Source organism: Mesoplodon bidens (assembly GCF_964165515.1).
Source record: "Mesoplodon bidens genome assembly, chromosome: 4".
Lineage (NCBI taxonomy): Eukaryota > Metazoa > Chordata > Mammalia > Artiodactyla > Ziphiidae > Mesoplodon > Mesoplodon bidens.
Window position 1 is genome coordinate 65939348 of NC_138160.1, and position 27854 is coordinate 65967201.

A 27854-nucleotide genomic window follows, 5' to 3' on the forward strand; every position below is an offset into this window, starting at 1 on the left:
TGGCCGAGACGGGCCCCGCCCTGCCCCTCCCAGCCCCGCCCCGCCCGGGAGCCCTTTCAAGGCCGGACCCCCGCCCCTCCCCCTACAGTCCTGGGCTGTTCGCGAGCGGCAGGACGTGGGAGACTCCCGGCGCCAAGGTCAGTGAGGCTGTGAAACTCGGCTTTATTCCTCCAAAGCGGGGTTACTGCTAGAGCCAGGGTGGGGCCTTGTGAGCAGTGGGCCCAGGGCTGTAGGCCGGAAACTGGGCACTGCTCCTGTGTGAAGACTTCAAGGTAACTCTCTAAAGAAGCCGGCAGAGCGTCTGTCCTTGGCTGGGCCATCCTGCACCCAGGCGCAGTTGGCCATTCCGTGGGACAGCTGCGCTCGAGGTGCTGGAACCGTGTCAGCACCCTGCTTGCGGTGCCTGTTTTTCATAGTGAATCAGGACTTTTTCTTGATGGAAAAAAAAAAAATCTAAATGCCACTGAATTGGGGACTTTGGCCTTCAACTTCCTTTCCCTTGTAATTTGTAGAAACTAGTTCATTAGTTTTGGGAATGGTTTCCCTCAGCAGCATCAAAAGAGGTGCAAATCAGTGACTTGGGATAAGCTAACTTAAAAATGAACATTCTGGAGCCCTGGAAAGGAGCTAATAACTGATTGGCCCAGTAGCTAGACCTGATTTAAATTGGTTAATGTTATTGCTAGAGATTGATTTTTGAAATCACTAACCCATTAAAAATGAGCCAAGGAACTGTTTTCCCCCCACTGGAGGTAAAAATGCCATAGAATTGACCTACATGTGTTTCATCTCTGGCAAAGGACTGTTCTTTGCTTGCTTGCTTGGGTTACCGTCAGCCCTGTTCCTGTCCCTTGAGTGGGTGACATCTCTGCCTTCGAATACTCTGCTGGGTGTGCAGAGTGACATTCACCAGAACAAGGCAAAACCCTTCGGCCCTCCTCCACGCTGCCCTTTAGACCTTCCCTTGAGCATTGCCCTGTCTCTGACCCACACAGGGTCAGGTGAAATCACTAGAGGTGGCAGTTAATGGCCTCACGACAAGGCTACGATAGTTCCCCTGGTGGGCTGTTTCCAGAAGTGCCACTTTTCCTATCTGCAGCAATCATGCTTCCTCAGTTTCTGAGCTAGTGTCCTTGGTCTGTTCTCTCTGTGCTCATGGAAAAGAACATGACCACCACCAGAACTTGGCAAAGGGGCTTCTTGAGCCTCCCAAGCAGGCTCTTACAGGATATCTGGGTGTTTTTAGGCTGTGTGAGCGCTCCACTTCCTCTTCTGCTTTTTTTTTTTTTTTTTTTTTTTGCGGTACGCGGGCCTCTCACTGTTGTGGCCTCTCCCGTTGCGGAGCACAGGCTCCGGATGCGCAGGCTCAGCGGCCATGGCTCACGGGCGTAGCCGCTCCGCGGCATGTGGGATCTTGACGAACCGGGGCACAAACCCGTGTCCCCTGCATCGGCAGGCGGACTCTCAACCACTGCGCCACCAGGGAAGCCCTTCTCTTCTGCTTTTGTAGGCACCTTTTCCAAAACCCCAGCCTTTAGAGCTAACCCTTCTGTGGGTTAAGGCACTGTTCCAGCAAGGGGCACGAGTGTCACGTGCACCCATGGACTCCGCCAGCTTCATGACCAAATCTTAGCCTTAGACAATGGGCCAGAGGCCAGGTCAGTTTTCCTAAAGGGGCGGATGAGGCAAGTACAGGAAGTGTGGGGTGAGGGTGAGATAAGGAATGGAGAGTCCTGGGTGTTCAGAGGCAAGAGGAGGATTGCTTCTGAGACACACTTTGCCCCTGGCTCAGAGACACTGGGTCTCCATCTCTGCCACAGCTTAGAGAAGGAGCCATTTGTCTTCCCAGAGGGAATCACTGTGGGACCCTGCGTCAGCATTCTGGGAGTTCCTGCCCCTGAGCCAGGAATCCTGCAGGGAGCCTGTCTGAAGGTGACTGCTGGAGGTCACACCCATTCCTGCCTGGGAAGCCACAAGGGCTCCTTTCCTTGGGCAGGGAAGGAGGGTCCCACTCCTTTACAGCATTTCAAAGGACTAGATGGTTCCTAGCTTCCTACTTTCTAGAAAACAACTTACCCTTGAGAGGCGAACCCGGGGATGGTTGTATGTCTTCATCACCAGGAGGCCTAGGAAAGACCTCTGTTTTACAGGGAAGGACCATAAAGCGCTCTGCTTATGACTTTCTACTTGTTGAATAGAACAGGAATGCCCAAGGGTGCCTCTTAGGGTACCAGTATAGCCGGTCGTGGTGAAGTAACTTGAACTCTTTGCTCCCTTAGAACTGGGAAGGAAAGCCATTCTCTGCTGGCCACGAATGGCATCATAAGAATTTGTTCAGAGTGTTCTGTGGAGCTGGTCCAACCCCAAGGACATCTTCTGTTTTGGGGTGACTCTCTCTTGAGGGAAAGCTGACATGTGGTCCTCCCCCTGGTCTTCCTTTGCCCTCCAAGGAGCTCAAACACATGGACGCTATTTACAGCTGGACCAAAAATAACTCTGAGTCAGCAGAATGGTACCTATGGCATCTCCATCCAGGATACTCAGGACGACCAGGAGGCTCAGAATTGAGGCAATGACAGAATCTAAGGCCTCCACATCTTAGGATGTCACAGAACCAGACAAAACCCTTAAACCAGGACCCAGACTCCCAGTATGCCTGCCTGAGACAGAGATATAGAGCTCTTAGGCACAATGACAAAGGGGCTTAATGTGGTGGTTCTTGTTTTTTAGTAGAGAGGGCAAGTGTAGGAATACCACAACACTATTGCTTTTGGCTGTGATCTTGCACCCCATATAGAAATCTCCCTGGCTTGGAGCCCAGCAGATCTGCCAGATTTTAGCCCTATTGCTGTAAACAGTGCTTTTCAAATCAAGAGTCATGAGGTATACCAAGTTAGGGAAGCTGAGGCAGACAGCTGCTATGGGGTGAGGGCTAGAGACTACCTCCCTCCTCACCCCTGCAAGCCCTACTTCTGTAGGAGAGAGGAGAGAGGAGGGGAGGAGAGAGAAGAAAAGTCCATGCCCCATCTCCTCAGAGAAAGGCAGGCTGGCACAGCAGCCCCAGCATGGCTGGCAGGCGCTTTGGACACCTGGCATCAGAGTGGAGAGGGTGAAGGAGCACCTGGGATCTGGGCCACTTCAGCAGAAGCCTGAGGACAGGAAAGAGAACAGGCTTATAACTTCTGGGACTCTGGGGGAGTCACATGCCCCGAGGTGATGATCCTGTGTCTAGAAGCTGCTGTGGTAAGTGCATGTCTGCGGTCTTGGGAGCCTGAGTGGAGGGATGTGTCACTCCCAGGTCCTAAACCACAAAGGTGGTTTCTCTCCAATTGCTGGTCTGTGCAGGCCTACCTGTGAGGTGCTGGGGTCTGCAAGGAACCTGCATCCAGGGCCAAAGACAAGCCTAGGTTCAAATGCCAGCTTTATCAAGGTGCTGACCCCAAGACCTGGGGCAGGTCCCTTAACCTCTCTCTGTTTTTCCCATCTACAAAATAATGCCTACTTGGAAGGATTGTTTCAGAGACTGAAAACAGTGTTTGTAAGGGCCTCTTGCATGATGCATGGCTCATGGTAGGAGTTTAGTAAATGATAGTTAAAAAGAAAAAAAAGACAGTAAGGTTTGACTGGGCATGCAGGGATGGAAAGGACATTCCAGGCGGAAGGAAAAGCCGGGGTAAAGGGTCAGAGTCTGGAAGAAGAACTGGGGAGCCCAACTGAGTAAATCCATTTTGTGAACCCTGAGGCTGGTTTTCAGAGGATGAGCAGTGGATCGGAAAGTACATGATGGGCTCCTTCTGGAATCAAGTCTTGTCCTCAGATTACAAAATAGAACAATTAGTTGAAACACTTTAAATGCTAAACATGTAAACTAAAATCAACATTCAGAGAAGGGGCAGACCAGTCTGGGATGACCAGGGGTGGCTGTGGGGAGAGAGTGATAGCTGTCCCATAGGCTTAGGGTCACTAGGGGGAAGGGACTCACATTTATTCAGTGCCTACTGTGGCCTGTCACTTAGTCCTCACAACAGCTCAGGGAGAGGTCTCCTCAAGCCCATTATAGAGAGGGAGTTGCTGAGGCTCAGGTAGGCAGTTCATGGGCTTCCCAGACCTCGCAGGGCTTGGGAATTGCCTGTGCAGTTTATACAACATACATGGGACGGTCCCATTCTTGACACTCATTCAAAAGATGGAGCCTGGAAATCTGGATTTTTAGCACACTTCACAGTTGATTTTTTTAGCTTTTAATTAATTTATTTTTGATCATAAAGGCAACCCATGTTGATTTTTACAAATGATGCAATACAGAATTCTATTAAGAGAAAATTAATAATCTGCCTACTCCAAGTCTGTTGCTCTGAAGTAATGCTTTTTGCAGTTTGAAGAATCACCTTTAGTACTTTTCTTGATGTTCTTATAAATATATGCAAATACATATATACTTATATCATTGTTACAAAATTGGAACCACTCATATTCATTACTCTGCAAGTTTTTTTCCCTTTTAACCTAAGACTATGGCAAGACATGCATCCAGGTTAAGTGGAGGCAGTTTTAACTGATTCTTTAATAGTTGTGGAATATTCCATTGTCTGAATGTGTCACATTTAATACAACCCTTCTCCCTCTGATAGACAGGTTTCTTCTAGGTTTCTTTTGCCACTACACATAGTGCTTCACTAAATATCCTTGTGCCTCTCTCCTTGTATACTGGCAGCTCTACTTTTTTTAGAAATTTAGCCTTTTCCTAAAATTTAAATTTATTTATTTTATTTTTTGCTGCATTGGGTCTTCATTGCTGCGTGCTGGCTTTCTCCATTTGAGGCGAGTGGGAGCTACTCTTCACTGCAGTGCATGGGCTTCTCATTGTGGTGGTTTCTCTTGTTGCGGAGCACAGGCTTTGGGAGCGCGGGCTTCAGTAGTTGTGGCTCGCAGGCTCAGTAGTTGTGGTGCACGGGCTTAGTTGCTCCGTGGCATGTGGGATCTTCCCAGACCAGGGCTCGAACCTGTGTCCCCTGCATTGGCAGGTAGATTCTTAACCACTTCGCCACCAGGGAAGCCCTGGCAGCTCTATTTCTGCAGAACAGATTTCCAAAGTGTGATGCCGGCCAGTGGGTATGCACATTTTTATGTTAATTGTTGTTTCCTGGTTCACTTTCCAAAATGGTTGCGGTAGCTCACAGAGCAGTCCAGGTGATTCTGATCACAAACAGGGAGAGAGGAGAGGGCCATGCAGAGCTGCTCCCCCCTCACCTCCTGCCCCTAACTCCCCCAGCACTACTCAGCAGGAGCCTTTTAGGACCAAAAGAAGACCCCACCTTGCCCTCTAGCTTGGGCCTTTATTTACCTGTCTCCCCAAGAGCAGAATTCCTGACTTGGAGCAGCTAAGTGTAACTTGTCCTGCAGAAAGTCTCTTAGAAGACATCAGGGCTGAAGGAAGGGAGGGTGCCTGGGAGCAGGCTGCAGGCACAGCAGGGCTGTGAGCTGGAGAAGAGAACCAGGGCTGGCCTATCAGGGATACACATCCCTGCAGGACCAGGCACCCCTGCTTGGCTGAGTACCCCACTCTGGACTAGGGGGCACCTGCATCCTCAGGAGAGAGGGGGGCTGAGGGAAAAGGCTCTGTCTTGGCTGAGCAGACCCAGAGAGGCACTAGGAGACGGCCTGGCCCAGGAAGTGGCCTGATTAAGGTGCAAGACAGAGGGTCTCAGGCAGAAGCATCCCAAGGAAGAAGCCTGCTGTGGATCCAGGCAGGCTCTGCAATTGCCCCACACCCAGGAGGCGCGGCCTTCCTGAGTCTCTGGCAGATGCTCTCAATGTGTTCAGTAGGTAACCCTCCTTCTGTCAGAAGGAGCGAGGGAGCCCTCAGCCCCCCTGCCCTTGAACAAAGCCGAGTTCCCTGCTGCTGAGGTGAAGGGAGAATGTTCTCAAACATGCTGTGGGCAGCCTGTAGAGGTGACCTCTCCAAAGGAGTACACAGTGACGGTAACAGATGTGAGCAGATGTTCAGCCCTTCATAAGTGCCAGGCCCCGTTCGGATTTGCCCCTAGTAGCTGCAGGCGTTCTGGAATCTAGAATCAGTCAAGGTTGTCCCCACATCATGGGTTTTCTCTGGACCTTTGGGGACAGGCAGCCACTACACATCCTAGGCAGATTCAGTCCCAGTGTGATTCAACTCTAAATTTCAGGGGGATTATCTGCTATAGAATCTCCCCAGAGCCAAATTTGGATAAGTGACAGTGGTCCAGGATGCTGTGTCCTCATCCAGAAGATTCTGGACCTAGGCATAGAACAGGGGATACAGTTAGCCTTTCTTCCTCTCTTCCTTTCTGCAGCATTCCAAAGTAGATTAAGTGTGGTGTGGACTGAGGGCAATGGCCATTCTCCCACCTGGAGGATGGCTGGAAGGCAGCCGGCCATAGAGAGGCGATGCACCAGGCCTCTATAGTCATCTGTTTATGCATATGGGTGTGCGGTGTCTAGTCATTGTTTCTGCTCTGATCTTTTGCAGTTTGTGTCCGGGTACTAGTCCCAGGGCAGGCGGAAGTGAGTAATACCTCAGTCTGATTAAGACCAGGCAAGCTCCCTCAAACAGTATAACTGAGTGAGCTGGGCCAGCTCCAGGTCCTCCCAGGGACTCCCATGGGACTCTGGTTCCCCTCGAAGAACACTTACCCTTTGTCTGGTAGTTGCCCAGGTCGGGTGCTGGTTAAGAGCATGGACTAGGAAACAGACCACTGGTCTTGAATCCCAGTATTGCCACTCACAAACTGTGTGCTTTTGGACAAGTTATTTTACCTTTCCTTACCTCCATTTGCTCATCCGTAAAATGGGGCTAATAAGAGTATCAACCTCATGGGTCTGTTGTGAGGATTTAATGAGGTAATAACCATAAAGCTAACAGAACCATGTGCCCAGCATAAAGTAAATGCTACACGAGAATTTTCCCCTCAGACTGTGAGCTCTGTAAAAGCTGCCACATAGTAGGCACTTAAATATTTATCAGACAAATAAGTAAAAAGATACCTATCTTCACCATCTTATCATCCTGTCTTGCCTCTCCCTCCATCACTGCCCACTGTGACCCCTCCCCACCAGAGCACATCAGTGTCATTCACGGTGACTGTGACCCACACTGCCTGATGACCTCTGGAAGTCTGTGGTCACTGGTGTTCCTGGAGGGGGGAGGAAGCCCCGAGGGCACACCCTCTGGTTCCTCTGCCCCTCAGAGCTGCCCAAAACGAGGCCTGTGTGCTGGGTGGCAGTTTGGCCCCGCAGTTATCCTCTCTCGAGCCTTCTCTGGAAACCCTGATTGAGAGAAATGATCCAGTATCCCTGAGAGAGCATAAAGAACCAGAGGCAGCTAGAAATGTCTGGCAACTCCATCCAAACCTACTGTAATGTGGTTTCTTATTAAACCTGATAAGTAAAAACAGGATCTTCATTTAAATAAGAAACTACTACTGAAACTCAATACATGTGATTTCTCTTTAGCTGTGTGACCTTTGGCTGTCAGTTAACCTCTCTGTTTTTGAGGTCCCTCATCTTTGACTTGGGGCAAGATATCTGCTCCTTGGGGTTGTTGTAGAGAAAGTACTTGGCACTTGAAAGTACTAATTTCCCCCCTTATTAAGATATGAAAAGGATTTTTAAGAATTCCACTTATTCTACAGTGAAATGGGTTGCTCTAAGAAGTGGTGAGATCCCCAGCACTGTTGCTATTTAAGGAGGGCTGAAAGGAAAGGGATTCCTGCATTCGGGCTGAGCTAAATGACCTCTAAAGTCCTTTCCCACCCCAGTGTCTCTATGACTGTTCGTTCACTCACTCATCCAGCATTTTCTGAGAACCTACCACGTGCGGGCCAGTGGGCTTGAGAACGAAGAAAAACTATGACCCAGTCCTGTGGTCTTTGGGTCTTTTCTCTTACATGTGCCAAGTGCCAGGTCAGCTCTGAGTGATGTCCATTCTTGACCTGAGCCCTGCTGAGCTCCCGACACCGTCCTCCCCAGTGTGTGGGAGAGGGAGATAACAAAATGAATGCTCCCTTCCCTTTTCTTAGAGCATTTCCTTTAGAAAACTTGTAAATTCTGTCTCTGCCCCTTTGAGATGTATTTAAATGTTTTTCAAAGCTAAGTGAGCTTCCAGCCAGCTTAACAACCCAGGACTGTCCTTCTCCAAGGCCTGGGAGCCATCTCTTTGAAATGTAAACACCAGGAAGATAGCACCCCAATCTCCCAGGCTCAGTGGTAAAGACCTGCTGTCAGAGAGATGGGAACAGCTCATTTTCCCTTTGGATAAAGGCAGTTAACTAACACAGATGGCCACCCCAATGATCAGGTGAATTTAGAGTGAACTCTGTGTGACAAATGGTGCTGTTATGTCCTCTTACTTGAGTTACCTGAAGAACATGCGTAGGAGGGTCCTATCTGCACAGCTCTTTAAGAGGGTGAGATTTTGTTCTGTCTTTCCAGTCTCTTTAGCTGATGTGCATCACAGTCTGGTTTCATGCTCAGTCAATAATAATAAAGCTGTTTTCTTTCTCTCCTCTGTCTTTTGGAGAGAAATTTCTGGGTGTTGGGAGACTTAACGTTTCCCCAACACCTAGCACTTTCTCCTCATCTGACCCCTCCTTCCCCACCTACTGCTCAGCCCGAGAAGGATCCCTGGAGGAAGGAGGCGCATGCAGTGATGCTTCGTCTGTTATCTGTGGGGTAGCATCCGCTGGATCACCCCTGGAAACTGCCGAGGATGGGCTCAGTGGGCTCCCAGCGGGGCAGCCAGCCTGTCATGGCTGAGAGGTCAGGAGCCTGTGCTGGGCTACCCTGGCTCAGGGGCAGCTCACAGAGACCAGGAGCCTGAGCAGGGAAATGCTGAAAACCTGCCTACCAACCTCACTCAGTTGCTTTTATGACAGGATTTCAAAATCAGTAGCTGAAAGGGACGTGTTTAGTGTTATGTAAGTAGATTTTTTTCTCAAGATTTGATCCAGGAAGCTAGCTCACAAAATTGATTCTATATTGGCTTGGATACCAGGCCTGGGGCTTCATAGCAGATTAAAAGTGAGAAGTACTTGGGAGTAAAGGAGCCAGGTTAGTAAGGTGCCTTGAAGAATAGCCCAGGGAAAAGGACCCATTCCCTTAGACCTACATGCATTTAAAAGGAGATACACAGGAGGCTGGTATGATATCCTTCTTCTGGAAATCAGACAGAGCACTGCTCACAAATAATTATGTAAAGCCTGGGAAGAAGTGTTTACTGAGCAGCTACTATGTGCAAGGATCTGTGGCAGATGAGTTCCTGTCCTTGAAGATTTTACTCATCAGCTGGGAAGACAATCCAAACGTAGTGGGGAGTTCCCTAACATGACAGGAGATACAGGACAATTGAGTTCACCAACAAATGTCAAAAAACTATGCAGCTCAAGTGCAAGTGAGTGAGCAGCCCGTGAATGCTTTGGGAACTCAGAGAGAAAGCCATCACCTGAGGCTAGAAGGGCACAGGGAGATTTTGTGGGGACAAGGCACCAGGCTGTAGTCCAGTCAGACAGGGGAAAATGGACGGCAGAGTCCTAGTTGAGGGGCAGTAAGAAGCAATACTTTTACTAAAACAGTAATAATAATTTTACTAGAACAAATTAGTGTGGTTTATTGAATTAGCACAAAGGTACGGACAGAAAACTGATATCTTAAAAAGTAATATCTATATTAGAATATATATATATATTTTTTTTCAAGTTGAGATTGTACAGGCTCTAGAGCTGTCAATCCGAATGTCAGGCCAGCCCACTGGGTCCTAGGTGTTCTGGGCCCCCATGACAGTCCCTGAATGTATGTGCACATGTGCTTGTGTGAGCCTTCACGAAATTCTGAATATGAGCTTCTTTAGTTGACATTTGCCTCTTTCCCCCCAAATAGATCAGGATTCCTCTCCCAGGGAACACTGGCTGCTGGTCTCACAAGGCTGAGGGAAGCTGGCTTCTCTACTTCTCTGTTGCCCGTGTTCCTCTCCCCCAGCCCTCTGCTCCCCCATCTGCTCAGCTCTCTGATTAGCCCCGTTTTCTGGCCTCACATCACCCACTCAGTTGACACCTGCTCTCCCACGTAGATCCTGGCAAAGAGAAGAGCAAACGCCAAAGCCTTGACGTGGAGCCCACAGTGAGGGCGTCTGGATGCTGAAGCTTTTGTCCCTGGAGAAACACCACAGCTGCTCCAGCCCCTCATCTCCTCTCTCCAGTGATCTCTTGACAAAACAGTTCAGTGTGTTATGCTAATACTAGGGGCATAGAGGGAATGAAAACAATTAAAAAGCTTGTAAGGGAGCTTCAGATCTCTTATGCTCCAAACTTTTGTTCCAGTGGTTTCACACAATATACTGATTTATAGAACTACCACTTGTGGGAACTAGGCAAAGCCAAATACCGACCCCTTCGGTGGACACAGATTACCTCTTACATACCTCTTTCCAGCTCCACTTGTTTATGCCACATGTTACCATCTGTGCAAATAACAAATCAAGTCTCTCCTGAGCAGTAATTTTAGCTGTAGATGGTGCTTATGTAAGATTGGGGCCTCCTGGGTAATAGAGGAATCTGTAAGACAAAACAATGTCCTGCCTGTGCAGCTTTTCAAAGACTAACTTTTAACATCCAAGAGAGAGTTAGTTTAATCATGAGGAAAAGTGATTTCATTGCAAGCCTGGCTTTGGGTCTTTGGGGAGCATGGCTCAGCCGTTGCCAAATTACTACCCTGTTCAATGAGACCCTTGTTTCAGTCTCATACCCAAGTTTATCGATTGGGACCTCAGTAGAGAAATTCTATGTCTCATTGTATCTTGGAGAGAGAAAAACATAGAGTCAAAGAAACAGGAATTCTTCACCAAAGCTTTGAGTCTGTGTCAATTCTCTACAAGGAATCAAAGCAGGGGTACTCTGAATTTCAGCTCTAAGATTGTTTGGCTTGCTGCCACCAAAGCCTCCACGGATTATTACCACGAATCATGCATCACTGCCCAGACACCAGCATGATGTTAGAACTCTTGGGTGTTAATTAATATTACTATTTCCAGAAACTAAAATATGGATATGATGACATTTCAAACATTAATATTCTGAGTCAGGCACCTACCCACAGATCACCCTCACAGAGAGGAAGACCTTTAAAGACCACCAGTGGTCAGTGGGCTGCACATAGACACACCCCCTCCTCTTCCTCCTGACTCTACCTCTTTGGATTTATCTTCTTAAACATGCTGATGTGAACACCTATCAGCGCTAAAGCCAATTAAAGAAAGAAAAAGAAAAATCAAGCTATTTGAGCCAAACTCAGAAACCAACGCACTTCTTGTTAACTTAGGGCTGGCTTAAATTTTGACCCATATATAGTCTGGAAAGAATTCAGGCAACACTTCCTTTACTTTGGTGAGTTCTGTGGTAAAACTCATAGAAGACAGTATTGCCCCTCTGCTTGAAAAGCAGATTGGAGGGTCTGGAAGCAGATAAGACAGGTCTGAAAGATGTAAGTTAGTGTCACTTGCTGCATATGAGAGCCAGGAAGCCTGGGTGCTGTCCTTTGAGGAACACTGACCTACTCTTGGAAGGAGGTGGACAACAGCCCAAAGTCTAGTAGGGAGCAAAGAAGTACATGTGATGAGATGAATGTTGGGCCATTACATGTCCCTAGAACGACTTTGAGAAATGGCCCATTTATCTTGCCTGCTGATTACTAAAGTAATTCCTGTTGTCTTTACGATTGAGGGAATTGTTTTTAGAAATGACACAGAGGAAAGGCTGTCTGATAATCTGATTTCCTGGGCGAACGTAGAAAAATAACTTCCTAATCTTTTTTCAAGGACTCTGATGCTTTTAGTTGAGATGTTTGTATTTCTCCCTAGCTCAAAAAATGTTAAGTAAAGACTTCCAGGTGGGGATCCTGGAAGCACAAAGTTGATGGACCCATCCCAGTTCCCAAAATGCAATCAGGGAAGAAAGTGGACCTCAGAAGGCTACTCTTAGAATTGTGCGTAAGGCCATGTCAACCTCGCCTTATTAGAGGAGTTTATCGTCTGCTGGATAGCCCAGGTTTTCATCCCACAACCATACTCTCAACAGGCTCATTGCAGTCATCCAACCCACCTGTGCTTGGAGAATTTTGTAGCAGAGCCTTGGTAATCTTCTAAATACAAGGGGAAAAAAATTCCACCCTTCCTTTATTTGGGCATCACAGAGACCAATATAATGAAAGAGTACTAAGAGTTACCTGCTCTATTGTTCTCCACTCAACAACCTATGATAAATTCTCCCCACTGGGTGATGCTGTGGATTAATTGTCCATTCTGATCTCTGGGCAGTAGCAGACACAGCAGGGTATCTGATTTTCATCCCTGGTGATATTATATAAATATTTATCTTTTAAAAAATATTTATTTATTTTTGGTTGCATTGGGTCTTTGCTGCTGCACGCGGGCTTTCTCTAGTTGCGGCGAATGGGGGCTACTCTTTGTTGCGGTGCACGAGCTTTTCATTGCAGTGGCTTCTCTTGTTGCGGAGCCTGGGCTCTAGGTGCACCGGCTTCAGTAGTTGTGACTCGTGGGCTCTAGAGCACAGGCTCAGTAGTTGTGGTGCATGGGCTTAGTTGCTCCACGGCATGTGGGATCTTCCCGGACCGGGGATCGAACCCATGTCCCCTGCATTGGCAGGTGGATTATTAACCACTGCACCACCAGGGAAGTCCCATAAATAGTTATCTTGATTTATACATGTTCTCAGTTTTGAAAGATAGTTTGACTATGTCCCCAAGTCTGGTTGATAATTATTGTCTTAGCCCCTTAAGGACACCATTTCTCTGGCTTCCATTATTCATTGTTGAAAAATCAGCTGATGTTTTTTCTTTGTAGATGAACTGCCTTTTCTCTCTGACTGCTTTTGATATCTTTGTTGCTGATATTCTGCAGTTGACTGTTATTTATGTGTGTGTGGATTATTTTAATTTTGCTTGACTTATGTCATGCCTCTTGAATCATGGATTTTTGTCTTTCATCAATTGTGGAAAATTCTCAGCCATTTTCCTTGAGATATGGCTTCTCTGTTTTCTCCATTCTCCCTTCTGAGGCTTCTATTAGATGTGTATTTGATCTTGTCATTCTATCCTTTATATCTCTTATATCTCATATTTTCCATTTTATTATTTACCTGTGCAACATTCTGGATAATTTCTTAAGATATATCTTCCAATTCATTTATCCTGTCTTCAGCTGTATTATATCCGTAGTTCATTCCAGTTCTCTTTCAAATCAGGTTTATTATTCTTAATAGTCTCTTGTTGCTTGCTCATCATTGTGATTCCATCACTTATTTCTTTAAACATTCCACATAGAGCTAATCTATATTCTTGTCTGACAATTCCAGTATCTTCAGTCATTGGAGGTCTGAATCTGTGGCCATTTCTTCTGCTGACTCCCATTCATGGTGCCTCCTTGTGTGCTTGGTTATCTTTGACCAAGAGCCTATTGCTTGATCTTACTCTGTAGGAAAGCAGGGCCTAAACTGAGTATACCTTCCTCAGAGCAGATTTGAGTGCATTTCTGCTGGAGGGCTCCTGACCTTGGACCACTTTAGCCCCTTTCAAGGGTCCTAGCTCAACTAGGGAGTCTTAGACTCAATTCCCCACCTCCCTGCTGGTATCCAGACCTTAGTATTCAAATGGACATCCACTCTCAAGATAACCCAAACCTGAGCTCCAACACCAACTCCTTTGGGGTGAGCAAAGTAGGAGAATGGTCCTTAGAGACTTTGCAACTGCGAGTAATGATTAGTCAAATCCATTCCACCTGCCTTCACCAATCAAGGTTGTCTTAAGACTAGCATCTCCACCAAGCAGCTCCTAGCCTAAACAATAAGATGTTTGCCTGAGTTATTTTCCAGGAATGTGGACTCAGCTGTGTCTAGTTTAAGCTGAGCTGGTTATAACTGGATAGGACCAGCAACCCTCCAATTGGGCATACATGGATGTCAGTGACCTTTTGACATAGGAGGGCTGAAAACTCCACCCTCAGAACCTGCAGAGGTGTGTAGCTTTATTACACCTGTGTGTAAAACAACAATTACTTTTCCCAATCATCTTTCCCCACACTCCCAGACCACCCTGCTTCTTTGTTATCCCATAAATACCCCAAGCCCATTGCTTTCAGGGAAGTGGTTGTGAGATTTGTTCTCTCATCTTCTCCCTTGGCTGCCTTGTGAATAAACCCTCTCTTTGCTGCAAACCTTAGTGTTTCAGTGTTTTGGCTTGCTGTGCGTTGGGCAAAATGAAGCTCGTTTGGTAACAACTTCCTCTATGTCTTACAGGCCCAGCAGTGCATTCTATTCAGGGTCTAGTTGTGTAGCGGCAGAGTCCAAAAGAGCACCTGGGCTGTCAAGCAGCCAGATGTAGAAATCCTGTGGGTTTTCCCCCCTATATCATATTACTGGAGAAAATGGCAAGGACTGCAAGCAGTTTGACATTCTCAGTGTCTAAAAACTACCCAGGTTTTCCTAAGCAGTGTGAAGGGGGCTGGGGAGAAAGGAAGAAAGAGAAAAACAAAACAATGAAACAGGCTAAGTCGCCTGCCGTTTTTCTAAGAGCCTGTTGTTCTCTGTACTGTGGTTCAGGGCCATCCTGTGAGGCTGATTCTCAGCTTCTCTGGAGTTCCCTGGTGGTTCAGAGGTTAGGAAGAGGCACTTTCACTGCAGGGGCCCGGGTTCAATCCCTGGATGGGGAACTAAGATCCTGCAAGCTGTGTGATGTGGCCAAAAAATTTTTTTTAATAAAAAATAATCTTTAGCTTCTCTGCTTTCCAGACACTCATCCAAGAGGAAGGATGGCCAGTACCTTCTCGAAGTTTCTAACTGGCCGCAATGCTTCTCTGTTATTTGCTACCTTGGGCACCAGTGCCCTGACTACTGGGTACCTGCTGAAACGGCAGAACGTGTGTGCTGAGGCCCGGGAACAGCACAGGCTATTCCCTCCAAGGTAAGTCCTCTTGGCTTTAAAACGACACCAAAATGCCAGCCAGAAATATGCTTTCCTCTGCTGAAGCTGTCAGCAGAGGCCCCTCTTTTTGCCTCTGAGGGTGACTAAATCAAATTGACTCCTTAAGCACAGTGACCTGTGGCAAATCCAGGGATGTGTAGTGTCATCATTCCTGCCCAGAGCTGGAGCTCTAGTGGAATAGGAATAACAGTCGGAGCTACACATATTGTTGAATATGTGTAGGCGTGTTGAGCACTTTACACAGAGTATTTTGTTCCTCTTAGCGTCCCTTTGTGATGAAACGGAGGCTTAGGAAAATTAAATAGTGCCCAAGTTCACACAGCTGGTGCAGCCAAATGTGAACCCAGGGACCTGATTCCAGACTCATGCCTCACTCCTGCTGTACTGCCTTCTGGAAAACGTGATGAGACAGCACTGATTTGAAGTATCAGCGTTTTTGCTTTTTATTTTATTTTTTTTCCGGCCACACTGTGCAGCATGTGGGATCCTAGTTCCCCTACCAGGGCTCAAACCCGTGCCTCCTGCAGTGGAAGCGCAGAGTCTTAACCATTGGACCGCCAGGGAAGTCCCTAAGTATCAGCTTTAAAGGACCTTGCAGAAGGGAAGTAGAGAGGTGGCCTGAAGATGGACTGTTTTATCCACACTGGGGACCTTGTCATGGCTGAGATGTCCCACACTGGATAGAGCTGGAGTGGATGCTGACTTTAAGTGATTTAAAACATTTACTGGCTTTCCTGAGAATTGGGAATTCTGAGGGAATTACTGGCACCTACCATATACCTCAGGAGTTCCTTATGTGACATTACCTGTGTTTGAGCCTGTGGTGGTCTTGAATCCTCTATTCTTCAATCAGTACATATCCCAGGGTAAGATGGCACCCCCCATTTGAATTCTTTCTATGTATTATTTCAACAAATATTTACTGAATGCCTGTTTCTATAGGCAGGCTCTGTTCTCAACAAAGCAGATAGTCATAGAGTTTGCATCATAGACAGAGGACAGATAAATCAATGAATTTCTATGTACTTCTACCCACAGGGTTTTTAGCCTCTATCACAGACCTAAGGGACCAAAATGTAGTTGTTGTAATTTACCAAAACTTCTGGGTGTGTAAAAAAACAGTCTACATACGATTTCAATTTCTTTTTTAATCGTTTCACTCTATTTCCTCTTTACATAAACATAAGCCACAGTCTGTGGGCTCCTGCAACCAGCATAATGGACTCCTTAGGCAGGGCCAGGTCCATTCCTCTGGCAGTTCAGGGAACTAGTCTTTAAAATCTGGCTTACTTAAATCATGACCTAGCCAATTTTCCTCTGCCCACTGGCTGAAGAGAGCCTGGTGGAAGGATGGCTGGCCAGGAACAAAGCTCTTGCATAGACCCCTTGCCTCAGGGGCTACTCACTGAATACCCCTCTCCTCCTCATGCAGTGCAGACTACCCTGATCTGCGCAAACACAACAACTGCATGGCCGAGTGCCTCACGCCAGCCATCTACGCCAAGCTCCGCAACAAGGTGACGCCCAATGGCTATACCCTGGACCAGTGTATCCAGACTGGAGTGGATAACCCCGGCCACCCCTTCATAAAGACCGTGGGCATGGTGGCTGGTGACGAGGAGTCCTATGAGGTAAAACTCTTGGCTACCGGTTCTGTAGTGTGTGTGTGTGAGGCGTGCTTTGGGTTCTCTCTTTGGGACCAACTTGCTGTTTTCTCAGGAAGGGCGCCCATAAAGGGAAGCCAGCTTCAACAGAACAGCTGCAGTGCTCTCTGGAACAGTGAGGTCTACAGCTTCCCAGGGACAGGGTTTCCTTTGCTGCTGCTCTAGTATCCCTCCCCACCGAGGAATGAGTTGCATGACCCAGCTCTCAGAGCTTGTCAAGGGGATGAATTAGTACAGAAAAAATAAAATCTTTTAATGTTTTTATTGTTTGTGTATTCACCGATAAGGCATTAGGAGATGATGTGTTTGTGGCTGAACTTTATTGAGGCTGGAGGATGGTTCCGTATGTGTTTAGTTTGGGAATTACTGATTACACAGCCCCCTGTAGCCTTACTGAGTTCACTGAGTCTCTTGGAGAAATCCCACCATCTCCGCATCCTCATCCTGGGTCAGAAGCACAGGATGGTTTGCTGCTCGAGCTCAGCCGCCAGAGCAGCTTCTAAATTACGGTAAAAAACCTCCAGCCCATCTCCCTCAGGTGTGTCCCCTTTGCACCTTCTGTTGCAGGGAGCTGAAGGTGATTCCCTGGAAAGGCTGCCGTCAAGAGGAGGGAGAGGGCCACCTTGAATAGACGAGGCTAGCAGCTCACTCAGGGGCAGCAGTGCCCACCTCTGAGCTCCCAGAGTCCCAGACTAGAGCTGGCTCCCAGGACCCACTCCCCACAGCTCCCAAAGGCGGCAGGGTGCTCTGTTTGACTTCTCTGAACCTTATTTTACCTAAAGGATGTTCCTGCAGTTTTTGGTTTTTTAAAAAGTAGATTTCACTTGAGATAGTTTGTGCTGGGGAAGGTCCTCACAGGGTAACAGGTCCCTGCTTTGCCTTAATTGCTGCTGTGCACTTTTCTTTCTGTGCAGCTGGTTTTCCACAAATTTATCATATTGTTTAGACTCTAGAACCCGACCATCCCTTTTGACCACAAGACTGCTTAGCTTCTGAGCTGGCAGCTTTTATCCCACAAAAGCAAGAGCTTCTGGAGAAAACCCTCAAATTCTTAAACACAGGATTTTCTGGCTCCATCTGATGGCAGTGAACTTGGCAGAATCGCTAGGGAGGAGGTTACTATGACAGGGTTCCGTAGCCCTGCCCTCTCCCAAGGGGCAAGGTGCCTCAAAGAGGTTTCCTCTGGTATATGCGACCTACTAGTACCACTACTATAATTATTATCATTATTATTAACCATCAATCCGGTCTCACACCTATTTCCTGCATCATTGCTCTGAGAATTTCAGAGGAGGGCATCAGCTTTGGCCCTTCAGATAAATAGGAACAAATGATGAACCAATTCAAGTATTGATAGATGAACCCATTCAAGAGGAAACAGGAGCATCATCCCTCCTGCAGGTGTTTGCCGACCTTTTTGACCCTGTCATCAAGCTGAGGCACAATGGCTATGACCCCAGGGTGATGAAGCACCCCACGGATCTGGACGAATCCAAGGTAGGCTGCAGCCACCTCTGTACCTTCCCATGAAGCCAGCACTCCAGAGTCCAAGGTGAGGACCACTGGAGAGAAGGGCCCCTGGGTCAGATGCCCTTGAAAGCTCTGTGATGGCCCTCCCACACCATGCTCCCTAGAGGGCCACTGAGACAATCAGGAAGGTCCCGAAGTCTATTTTTCTTACCATCTACCACCAGCATAGTGGTGGTCACTGAAGACTTTCGCCTTTCCCAAAACAATTCCTTTTTTCACCCCAAACCTAGCTAGCCAGGGTAAAGGATTGCAAACAGCGCTGTGTAAAGTAGCTCCTTCCTTGACTTCCCTCTAAGACCCCTGCCCCCAGAGTTGCCGGATGTGTCCAGCATGCACAAGCGCTCAGTGCCCGGGGCTCCCCTGGTCAGCGGGTTGGAGGCCACCGTGGCCGTGGCGCTGCGGTAACCCCGCACTCTGCTCCGCAGATCACACAGGGGCAGCTCGACGAGCGCTACGTGCTGTCGTCTCGGGTGCGCACGGGCCGCAGCATCCGCGGGCTGAGCCTGCCGCCCGCCTGCACCCGGGCCGAGCGGAGGGAGGTGGAGAATGTGACCGTCATGGCCCTGAAGGGCCTCAAGGGGGACCTGGCCGGCCGCTACTACCAGCTGTCCGAGATGACGGAGCAGGACCAGCAGCGGCTCATCGATGTGAGTGACCCCGAAACACGTGGGCTGCCCGGGGCGGGGCTGTGCCGAGAGAGCCCTGACCCGCGCGGGGCGGTCTCCCCCGGAGCTCAGGCCCCTGATCTGGTTGGGAGCTCGCTGGGGCTTCGGGCTGGTCAGTCTAAGGAAGGAAAAGCAGGCCTTAAAAGCTTAGGTCAAAAGTGGAGATGAAAAAAAAAAAAGAAAAAAAAGAAAAAGTGGAGATGGTCTATGGATAAGGTCTGCCGAGGAAACAATGGGATGGTGGGTTGCCATTGGTGTGTGGGAGTGAGTGGAGGATCCCCGGGCTTGTTGATAAATAGGAACAATTGGGTGTGGAAAATCCAGTCTGTGCCTGGAGGATGGTCTCCATTACCGCACTCAAAGTCCAGGAAGCTAGAAGCTTCTGGAAAGGGAATTATCCAGGTGGAAGGCCTGCCCTGACTCACATTGGAGCTGGCCTCTGGGATTCCTGCTGCCTCCACAGGCTCTCCATGGCTTCCCTCTAACACTAGGGTAGACAAAACTCAACTCCCTTCCTTTTCTCCCTGTAGCAAAGTTGAAACAATGGCATTTTCAAAAGTAACTTTAAACTCCAAGGAAAAGTGGAAACAAATTTCTGTCATTTCAGAAGGTGTGATGCCACAAAATATGCCCCATTTCCAAACCAGGTGGGCAACTGTATGGTCCAGAGGCCTCAGTCTCCTGGTCCCCTCCTCTTGTCCTGGTACAGAACAAGCCCTCCTCTGCCTCAAGTAGCCAATTCTGGTTTCCAGGTTAAAGGGCATGCTGTTTCCTGGGCAATGATAGTCCATAAGCCTGGCCTGGCTCAGGTCTCCAACCCCTTCCACTTAGAGATTGTAGATCTTCCTGTCCTCTTTATTTCTGACTTCAATGTAATATATGGTATCCACATTCATATTCTTACTGTGTACACACAGTATTTTGATCTGATTTTGATCTGCACAGTAGCATATTGTAGTTAGAGGCATACTTGGGAGTCATACAGGTCTAGGTTTGCATCTAGGCTCTGCCACTTTCTAGCTGTGATAGGTTTCCTCTCTCTGAATCTGTTTTCTTTTCCTACCAAATAGAATGACTACATTTACCTCAGAGTGTTGTTGTGAGGATTAAAGGAAATAAAAGTACATAGCATAGGGCTTCCCTGGTGGCACAGTGGTTGAGAGTCCGCCTGCCGACGCAGCGGACACGGGTTCGTGCCCCAGTCCGGGAGGATCCCGCATGCCGTGGAGCGGCTGGGCCCGTGAGCCATGGCCGCTGAGCCTGCGTGTCCGGAGCCTGTGCTCCACAACGGGAGAGGCCACAGCAGTGAGAGGCCCGCGTACCGCAAAAAAAAAAAAAAAAAAAGTACATAGCGTAGAGCCTGGCACATGGTGAACATTAAATGAATGGTGACTATTTTTATTTACAGATCATTATTTTACATCTCTAATATTTTTTAATGGAAGGAATGATAATAATAAACCAACAATGCTAGTAACATGGAGAATGCAGCTGCATAGAACACTTTTCAGGATAGCACCCCTCACTCACTGCCCACTCTGCCATTACATGGGGTTGGTGCTGGTGGGGTAGACACACTCCATAGTGATTAAGGATCTCCATCTGGGCTAAGCCAGCGGTTTTCAACCTTAGCTGTACACTGGAATCACCTGAAAATAACTCATGTCCAGGCTGCACCCAATAACAAGTCGGAATCTCTGAGAGATGGGAACTGGGCATTAGAATATTTTAAGCTCTCAGGTTATTATAGTGGGCAGCCAGTGCTGAGAAGCACTGCCTGAGAGACTTCAGCCATTATTAGTGAGTTGAAAGTTGACCACCTGACGTTTGCCATCGTGTGTGATCTCATCAGTTTCTTCTTTTTGCTTTGTCCCTTTGGGCCTGCAGGACCACTTTCTATTTGATAAGCCAGTATCCCCTTTACTAACTTGTGCTGGGATGGCCCGTGACTGGCCAGATGCCAGGGGAATCTGGTATGGACATAGCATTTTCACATTTGCATTGTGTGCAGACGTTCTCCTTCAGATCACTGCTTGTCCTAACCTGAAGTTGCTGTGACCTGCGCTTGACAGCATGCCCAGCTTGAGCTAAATGGAGAAGATAGAGTACTTAGAAATTGGGGTGTGTGTGTCTGTGTGTGTGTGTGTAATATATGAGTATAATGATGTTTCCAAATGTGCGGGAATGTTAGCTGTTTTGCATGAATTGTGCATGAGAAAAAAGACTTTCTTTTTAAGAAAAAATTAGCTTCATATTATTTGACCTCCCAGAGAATCTGTTTCATGACATTAAAACAAAAGAGCAGAAAATGAAAAGTAAATATTGAGGATTTAAGCAAAACTCTACAAGGAAGAGTGGCTATTGAGTGTACACATATTTTGTCTTGGCCAACAGTCCTCAGGCCACTTTGATTCCTAAACCTTGGTAAGTTATTATGACACTATCCAAATGAGCCCAGATCAAAGTGTTTGGGAGCAGCTGCTCAGTGGGGGTAGATAGGCGGGATCTATACAGCAAACATATGTGAAATCTTCTGCACCCCAAACGTGTTGAGCTGCAGGTAAAATCTTTTTTTAAGTGGCACAAGATTTTGGTTGTATCTAATAGGAGGCAAAACACTCTTGTTGGCATCAAAGCCAAATGTTATCATGGCTGAATTATTGTCATACTAGCCTGAGGAATGAGGGAGATTATGTTCTTGTTGGGCGAAAACATGACATCTTTGAGGGTTGGAGTTGGTCTTACTCTTCATTCTGTCAAGGTAACATTATTTTGCAGTACTTGTTCAGGCACAGTTAAGAGATTAGGACCATCTAAGGAAATGAGGAAGGTGAAATGAAGCAATCAAACTACAGAGGTAATGGGAATTTTCATGTGTTGAAACAAATGTAATTAACACTCAACACTGTATTTCTCTCTTCATTAGGCATAATAATGAGAAGACATTTCTCATCTGGATTAATGAGGAAGACCACACCAGGGTAATCTCTATGGAGAAAGGAGGCAATATGAAAAGAGTATTTGAGCGATTCTGTCGTGGACTAAAAGAGGTAAGATGTCATCAGAGAATTCTGAATAGTCACTAAAATAAAATCTCTTTGTTTTTCATTCTTGAAAAAAGATACTATGGTGACTTCCAAGATGAGGCTATTTTTTTCTAGGGATCATGACACTCTTTTGGGGTGGGACTTCCAGGGCAGTGCTTCAAAAAATAGATGACTTTTTTTTTTTGTTATTAGCAAGCTCCTATGCTTCCCTTCCCAGTGCAGGATGGTTTAGAGAAGTCTGTGGATCATTAGTTATTTTCTGATTTCTTTAACAGAGATCTTGGCTGTTCTAAGCATAGAGACAGTATAGGATGCACCTATGTTCATATGTGACCTGACCACAGCCGTACTTGATGAGAATTCCTATATTCTCCTACTATGCTCATGTGGAAAAGAATAACAACTGACATTTATTGAGTGTTTAGTATGTGCTAGGTACTGTGTTCAGTGCTTTACATGGTTCATCTAATTTAATTGGACCATTTTAATATTGTGATAGAAGAAGTTTAATTTTCTATTAAAGAAGTACTGCAGAATGAAAGAATGAAATTTTGCCATATGCAGCAACATGAATGGACTTGGAGGGCATTATGCTAAGAGAAATATCTGACAGAGAAAGACAAATTTCGCTTATATGTGGAATCTAAAACATACAACAAACTAGTGAATCAAACAAAAAAGAAGCAGCCTCACAGCTATAGAGAACTAGTGGTTACCACTGGGAAGAGGGAAGTGAGGAGGGGCAGTATAGCGGTGGGGGAAAAAGGGTTATTACGGGATTATATGAAATCATGTGAGTGAAACTTTTGCAAATTGTAAAGAACTATAGCATTTAAAGAATCTTTCATTCGATAAAAATAAATCAAAAAAAAAACTGCAGATAGCTTTGCTTTTTCCTTTCCAAAAAAAGAAGTAATACTATAAATTGACCTAAGTTTTATTCACGGCAAACATGCAGTACACACATCTTTCCCTGGTGTTTGGGATGTGCTGAGTGAATGGATATCTGAGAACTTTGTCATTTGTTCCCTGTCTTAGGTAGAACGCCTAATCCAAGAACGAGGCTGGGAGTTCATGTGGAACGAGCGCCTGGGATACATTCTGACCTGCCCTTCGAACCTCGGCACAGGATTACGGGCTGGTGTTCACCTTAAGATCCCAAAGCTCAGCAAGGTAATGTCATGTAGCCAGTGGCCCTGTTGGGTTTCACCAGGATCGGCTCACCTGGGACTGCTTTGTGGAGGGAAAAATGTCACAGCCCAATTCCTTAACCCTTAGTTTCTGCACTAATGAAAGAAAATGACAAGAAAAGGTTGTTTGTCTCAAAAACACTTGTATCCATAGGATAAGAGGTTAACGGGCTGTAAAAAAGGGAAGTGGCTTCAAGAACAAGAACTTTATTCTTTTTTTTTAAGATTTTTTTTTTTTTTTTTTTTTTTTTTTGCGGTACGCGGGCCTCTCACCGCTGTGGCCTCTCCCGTTGCGGAGCACAGGCTCCGGACGCACAGGCTCAACGGCCATGGCTCACGGGCCCAGCCGCCCCGCGGCACGCGGGATCTTCCCAGACCGGGGCACGAACCCGTATCCCCTGCCTCGGCAGGCGGACTCTCAACCACTGCGCCACCAGGGAAGCCCAAGATTTTTTTTTTTAATGTGGACCATTTTTAAAGTCTTTATTGAATTTGTTACAATATTGCTTCTGTTTTATGTTTTTTGGGTTTTTGGCCCCGAGGCATGTGGGATCCTAGCGCTCTGACCAGAGATCAAACCCATACCCCCTGCGTTGGAAGGCAAAGTCTTAACCACTGGACCACCAGGGAAGTCCCAAGAACAAGAACTTTAAATTCTCCTTCATATAACAAGTCGGGATAGTTAAGCCGGCTGCTCCACTCTGCTCTCTCTCTCCCCCAATACAGAGGTTCTCAGACTCGGGCCTGCAGCAAAATCACCTGGAGGCTTGTGACAACACCTGCAGCACTTGCATTTCTCACAGGTTTCCCGGTGATGCTGATGCTGCCGGTCAGGGAACTGCACTTGGAGGGTCACTGCCTTAGAGCACTGTCCCCTTAGCGTGGTCACAGTCAGGCCTCACGCTCTAGCCTGTGGGAAGGCGAGAGAGTGCGTGGGAGTGTCCATGTAAAGATTTAAGGTCTAGGCCTGGCAGTGGCACCCTTCACTTCTGCTTGTTCCATTAGCAAGAACCTAGCCAGTGGTTACTTCCTCAGCTCTCCTGTGGAAGAAAGGAAAAAGGATTCTGGTGGGCAACTAAGAGTTCTGCCACAGCACACCAAGTGAATCAAATACTTTAAAACAATTTTAGAAAATGTGCTTTCGGCCAAAAAAAGTATGGTAATATTTGTTATTCAAAATTCCAATGCTAAGAGAATTATTTTTTTTAATTTTTATCGGAGTATAGTTGCTTTACAATAAGAAAATTATTTGCTATGATTTAATGTCATGATTTTAATTATAGCTGTAACAAGTGTTATATAGATGAATAATAAACTCACCAAAGCTGGCATCCAGATGCCAGTATAGCAGTATAGAAGTTAATGACAGCTCTGCTACCTTCTACCTGTGTGTACTTTTAGGCAAGTTAATTCCTCTGAGCCTTATTTTCCTCATCTGTGAAATGGGGGTAAAAGCAATACCTTCTTCATGGGATTGTTGTAAGTTCCAGCACAGGGCCCTGGTACATAGTAAATATATGCTTAATAAATATGAACTGTTATTACTTCTCATTATATGTCTTTTCTAAGTGTGCCAAGGATGACAAATCAAGTTTGATTCTTAGGACACTAAGTATTATCCTTTGTCCCAGGATCCACGATTTTCTAAGATCCTGGAGAACCTGAGACTCCAGAAGCGTGGCACAGGTGGTGTGGACACGGAAGCAGTGGCGGATGTGTATGACATTTCCAACATAGATCGAATTGGCCGATCAGAGGTAACATCTCTCTAACTTTCCGAACATGAACTAACAAAATCAGCCTGGAGGAAAAGAAGCAAACTCAACAGCCTTTCCTTATTCACAAAATTCGAGGCCTCCTCTTTGCCCATTGAGTCCTGAGTCATGTTAGCATTTCATTCTGTAGTACTTGTCCTCCACGCATAAAGGTAAGCACAATGTAAGCTGAGAATGTATAAGCAAATGAAGGAATTCACAGTGGGACTGATGTCACCTGCCTGCCCCCAGAGCTGTTCCAGCAATCCTGAGCAGCGGGACTTCTGTTATGCTAAAGGATGACAGTCTTTCCTCACTGAGTCAGAGAACACTGTGCTCTCTCTGAGGGGGGTGAAATAGTGGATTTTCTCTTGATTCCGAATTTCCTTTGGTGAAGGTCACATACTATCATCTTCACGTTGACATTTTTAGATACTTGATAGTTTGTAAAATTGTATGTTTAGGGCTAAAGATGGCAAATAAGGTATGCATGAGGTATGTGTGAGATTGTGCTCATCAAATGATCCTTAGGATTCTGTGAATACATAGGATAAATGGGATTCATAAACTATAGGTAGGCCTGGAGTGATGCATGAGAAAAAGCACAAAGAGCGCATTAATGAACATGCAGCAGAATCCTAAGCAAACTCTGACCTCAGTAAGTCATCCCAACTTATCTGGATGCGGTCCTATTGAACATATTGTGCCCATCATTAATTTAAAAGCCGCTTATAAAACTCTTAATAACTCCGTGGCTGGTTATTAAATCTGTGGATTATTGGTGCTCTTTCTACTTCCCTGCCATCTTTTGCATATTTCATTGCCAGTTGGTACTCCTACAAGTAAACTAAGGAAAGGAAAGGAGAAAACACTCAAAACAATGAAATCAGTGTGAGTGCTACCAGCTCTGGTAAAGTATTGATACTTGAGGAAGAAGCAGATATAAATACTACACCTTCTGAAATTTGCTGAATATGGTGTAGTGAATAAAGAAAATCTGGGTCCTAGCCCTGTCGGCTTCTAATATTAACTAGATTTTTAATACTGGAAAGCAAAGTACTCATCATTTTTAGAAAACTGTAAGTCAATAAGTGATCACCTATAGGAGCTAGAAAAATTCCCAAAAGTGTTAAAAAAATAAATAAAACCACTTGTTCCACCTAACAACCCTGAGACAGCCATTGTGAACATTATTCTAAATTGCCTTCCATTCTTAAAATTATGCAAAAAACTTTTTGTACAGAATTTAGTATTACAACATATTTGATATAACACAGCTTTTCCCAGTATATTATAACATGAGCATTTTCCTATAATTTTATAATTCTTCAAAGAATATAAAATTCTTATTTTATAAATAAGATATATATAAATATTTTATAAATAAAATATAAATATAAATATTTAAATAAAAGATATATATAAATATTTTATAAATTCTTATAAAAGAATTTTTATAATTCTTCAAAACATATTGTTTAATGACAGCATAGTAAAGGTGGTCCATTATCTCTTAATATCTCCCTGATTATGTGAGATTTTGTTTGACTATCTCTGTACATAACTGCATGACCATCTCTATACATAACTCTAGTCACAACTCTCATTAGTTAGTTAGGATATATTTCTAGGAAAGGGATTCCTGGGTTAAGGATGAGGGTCCCTTACTTATGACCAAGTTTCCTACCAGAAGATTTACACCAAGAGAGTTCCACAGGCAGTGAATGAGAGACCCATCACCACACCCTCATCAACACTGAGATAGGTCAGTTGGCTAAGTAGAAAATCAGTGTTTCTTTTATTAGTAATGACTAGCTTTCTGGCCCAACCCTTTCATAGGGCTTCAGTTTCCTTATGCATGAAAAGAAGTGGGGAGTGTACTAGACTCTGTCATGCCTAAAGTATGTTCAGCTGTAACACTTAACCATCTCTTCCATTATTGCTGTGCATTCTTGAGTTTTATCATGTAATTTAATGCTGTCTAAAATTAACCAGTAATTCCTTTCTGTCTTAGTTTGGGTCCCTTTAGGAGCAGTGCAAATAATTTGTTTGGGAGGTGATTCCCAGGGAAAAATTCATAGGTAGATGTCCTCTAGTTTAAGAAAAACCAATATTTGTAAACAAAAGTTCTAACATATATTTTTTTAAAGCAGGAATTTTAAAAAGTATATCTTAGTATAATTCACAGTTTCCTTTAAGTAGCACACTTGCCTGATACAATACAAGCATTATTTAATTGCCAAACATTTGGGTTTAAACAATTTTCAGAAAGCCGTTCATTGTGTAAATGATAATATCTGAACTATAACATGTTTAGTACTCAGGTAGCTTAGTGGAAGGTCAGAATTCAGATCCGGGTCAGAGAACATCACAAGGGTGTCACTGTGTAGTTTTACTTTTAGACAAACTGTTATAACAGAGATTGATGGGGGAAGAAGTGTCTGAGATGCAAACTAATGGTTTTCATATTTTTAAAAAGTCCTTACACACAAAGTAGTAACTCCATCTTAACTACGGAAAGATTGAGAGAAACCCTGTAATATCTCCGCTCCCTGTCCCTGGCGATAACCATCAGACACCTCTCCTCCCATAAAACGTTAGGGAAATAAAGAGAAGAAATTGTTAAAGTCCATGTAACAGGGTAAGTTCTCATTTGTCCCAGTATTGTTCCTATCGATCAAAGCCTTGCATGTGTCTTCTATGCAAATTAATCTTTCATCTTTTTCACTGTCAAAGGTTGAGCTTGTTCAGATAGTCATCGATGGAGTCAATTACCTGGTGGATTGTGAAAAGAAGTTGGAGAGAGGCCAAGATATTAAGGTGCCACCTCCTCTACCTCAGTTTAGCAAGAAGTGAACTTTCCCTTCCCTAATTTATAAATAATCTGTCTGCTGGTATGACAGACATAAAGAAATTTCTACTCTGAGAGTTTTTGTAGACTTGGAAAAATGTAAAACTGTAGGTCCTGTCTATCTTTACA

The 27854-nt window shown here is 45.7% G+C and overlaps 1 protein-coding gene across 1 annotated transcript; it reads left to right on the forward strand.

Moving 5' to 3' along the window:
- The first annotated feature begins 102 nt into the window (after positions 1–102).
- CKMT2 (creatine kinase, mitochondrial 2) lies at positions 103–27854 on the forward strand. The gene is made up of 10 exons (XM_081231077.1): positions 103–137; positions 14832–15003; positions 16457–16655; positions 18090–18185; positions 18644–18865; positions 20771–20856; positions 21810–21933; positions 22969–23103; positions 24752–24877; positions 27611–27854. Exons 2-10 carry the CDS (start codon positions 14852–14854, stop codon positions 27728–27730), a joined length of 1260 nt encoding a protein of 419 aa, XP_081087203.1. The 5' UTR covers positions 103–137; positions 14832–14851; the 3' UTR covers positions 27731–27854.

Coding starts and splice junctions, on each gene's coding strand:
- CKMT2 (XM_081231077.1), top strand. CDS start 14,852: ATGGCCAGTACCTTCTCGAAGTTTCTAACTGGCCGCAATGCTTCTCTG. Junction 15,004..16,456: donor CACAGGCTATTCCCTCCAAG/GTAAGTCCTCTT, acceptor CTCCTCATGCAG/TGCAGACTACCCTGATCTGC. Junction 23,104..24,751: donor AGATCCCAAAGCTCAGCAAG/GTAATGTCATGT, acceptor CCTTTGTCCCAG/GATCCACGATTTTCTAAGAT.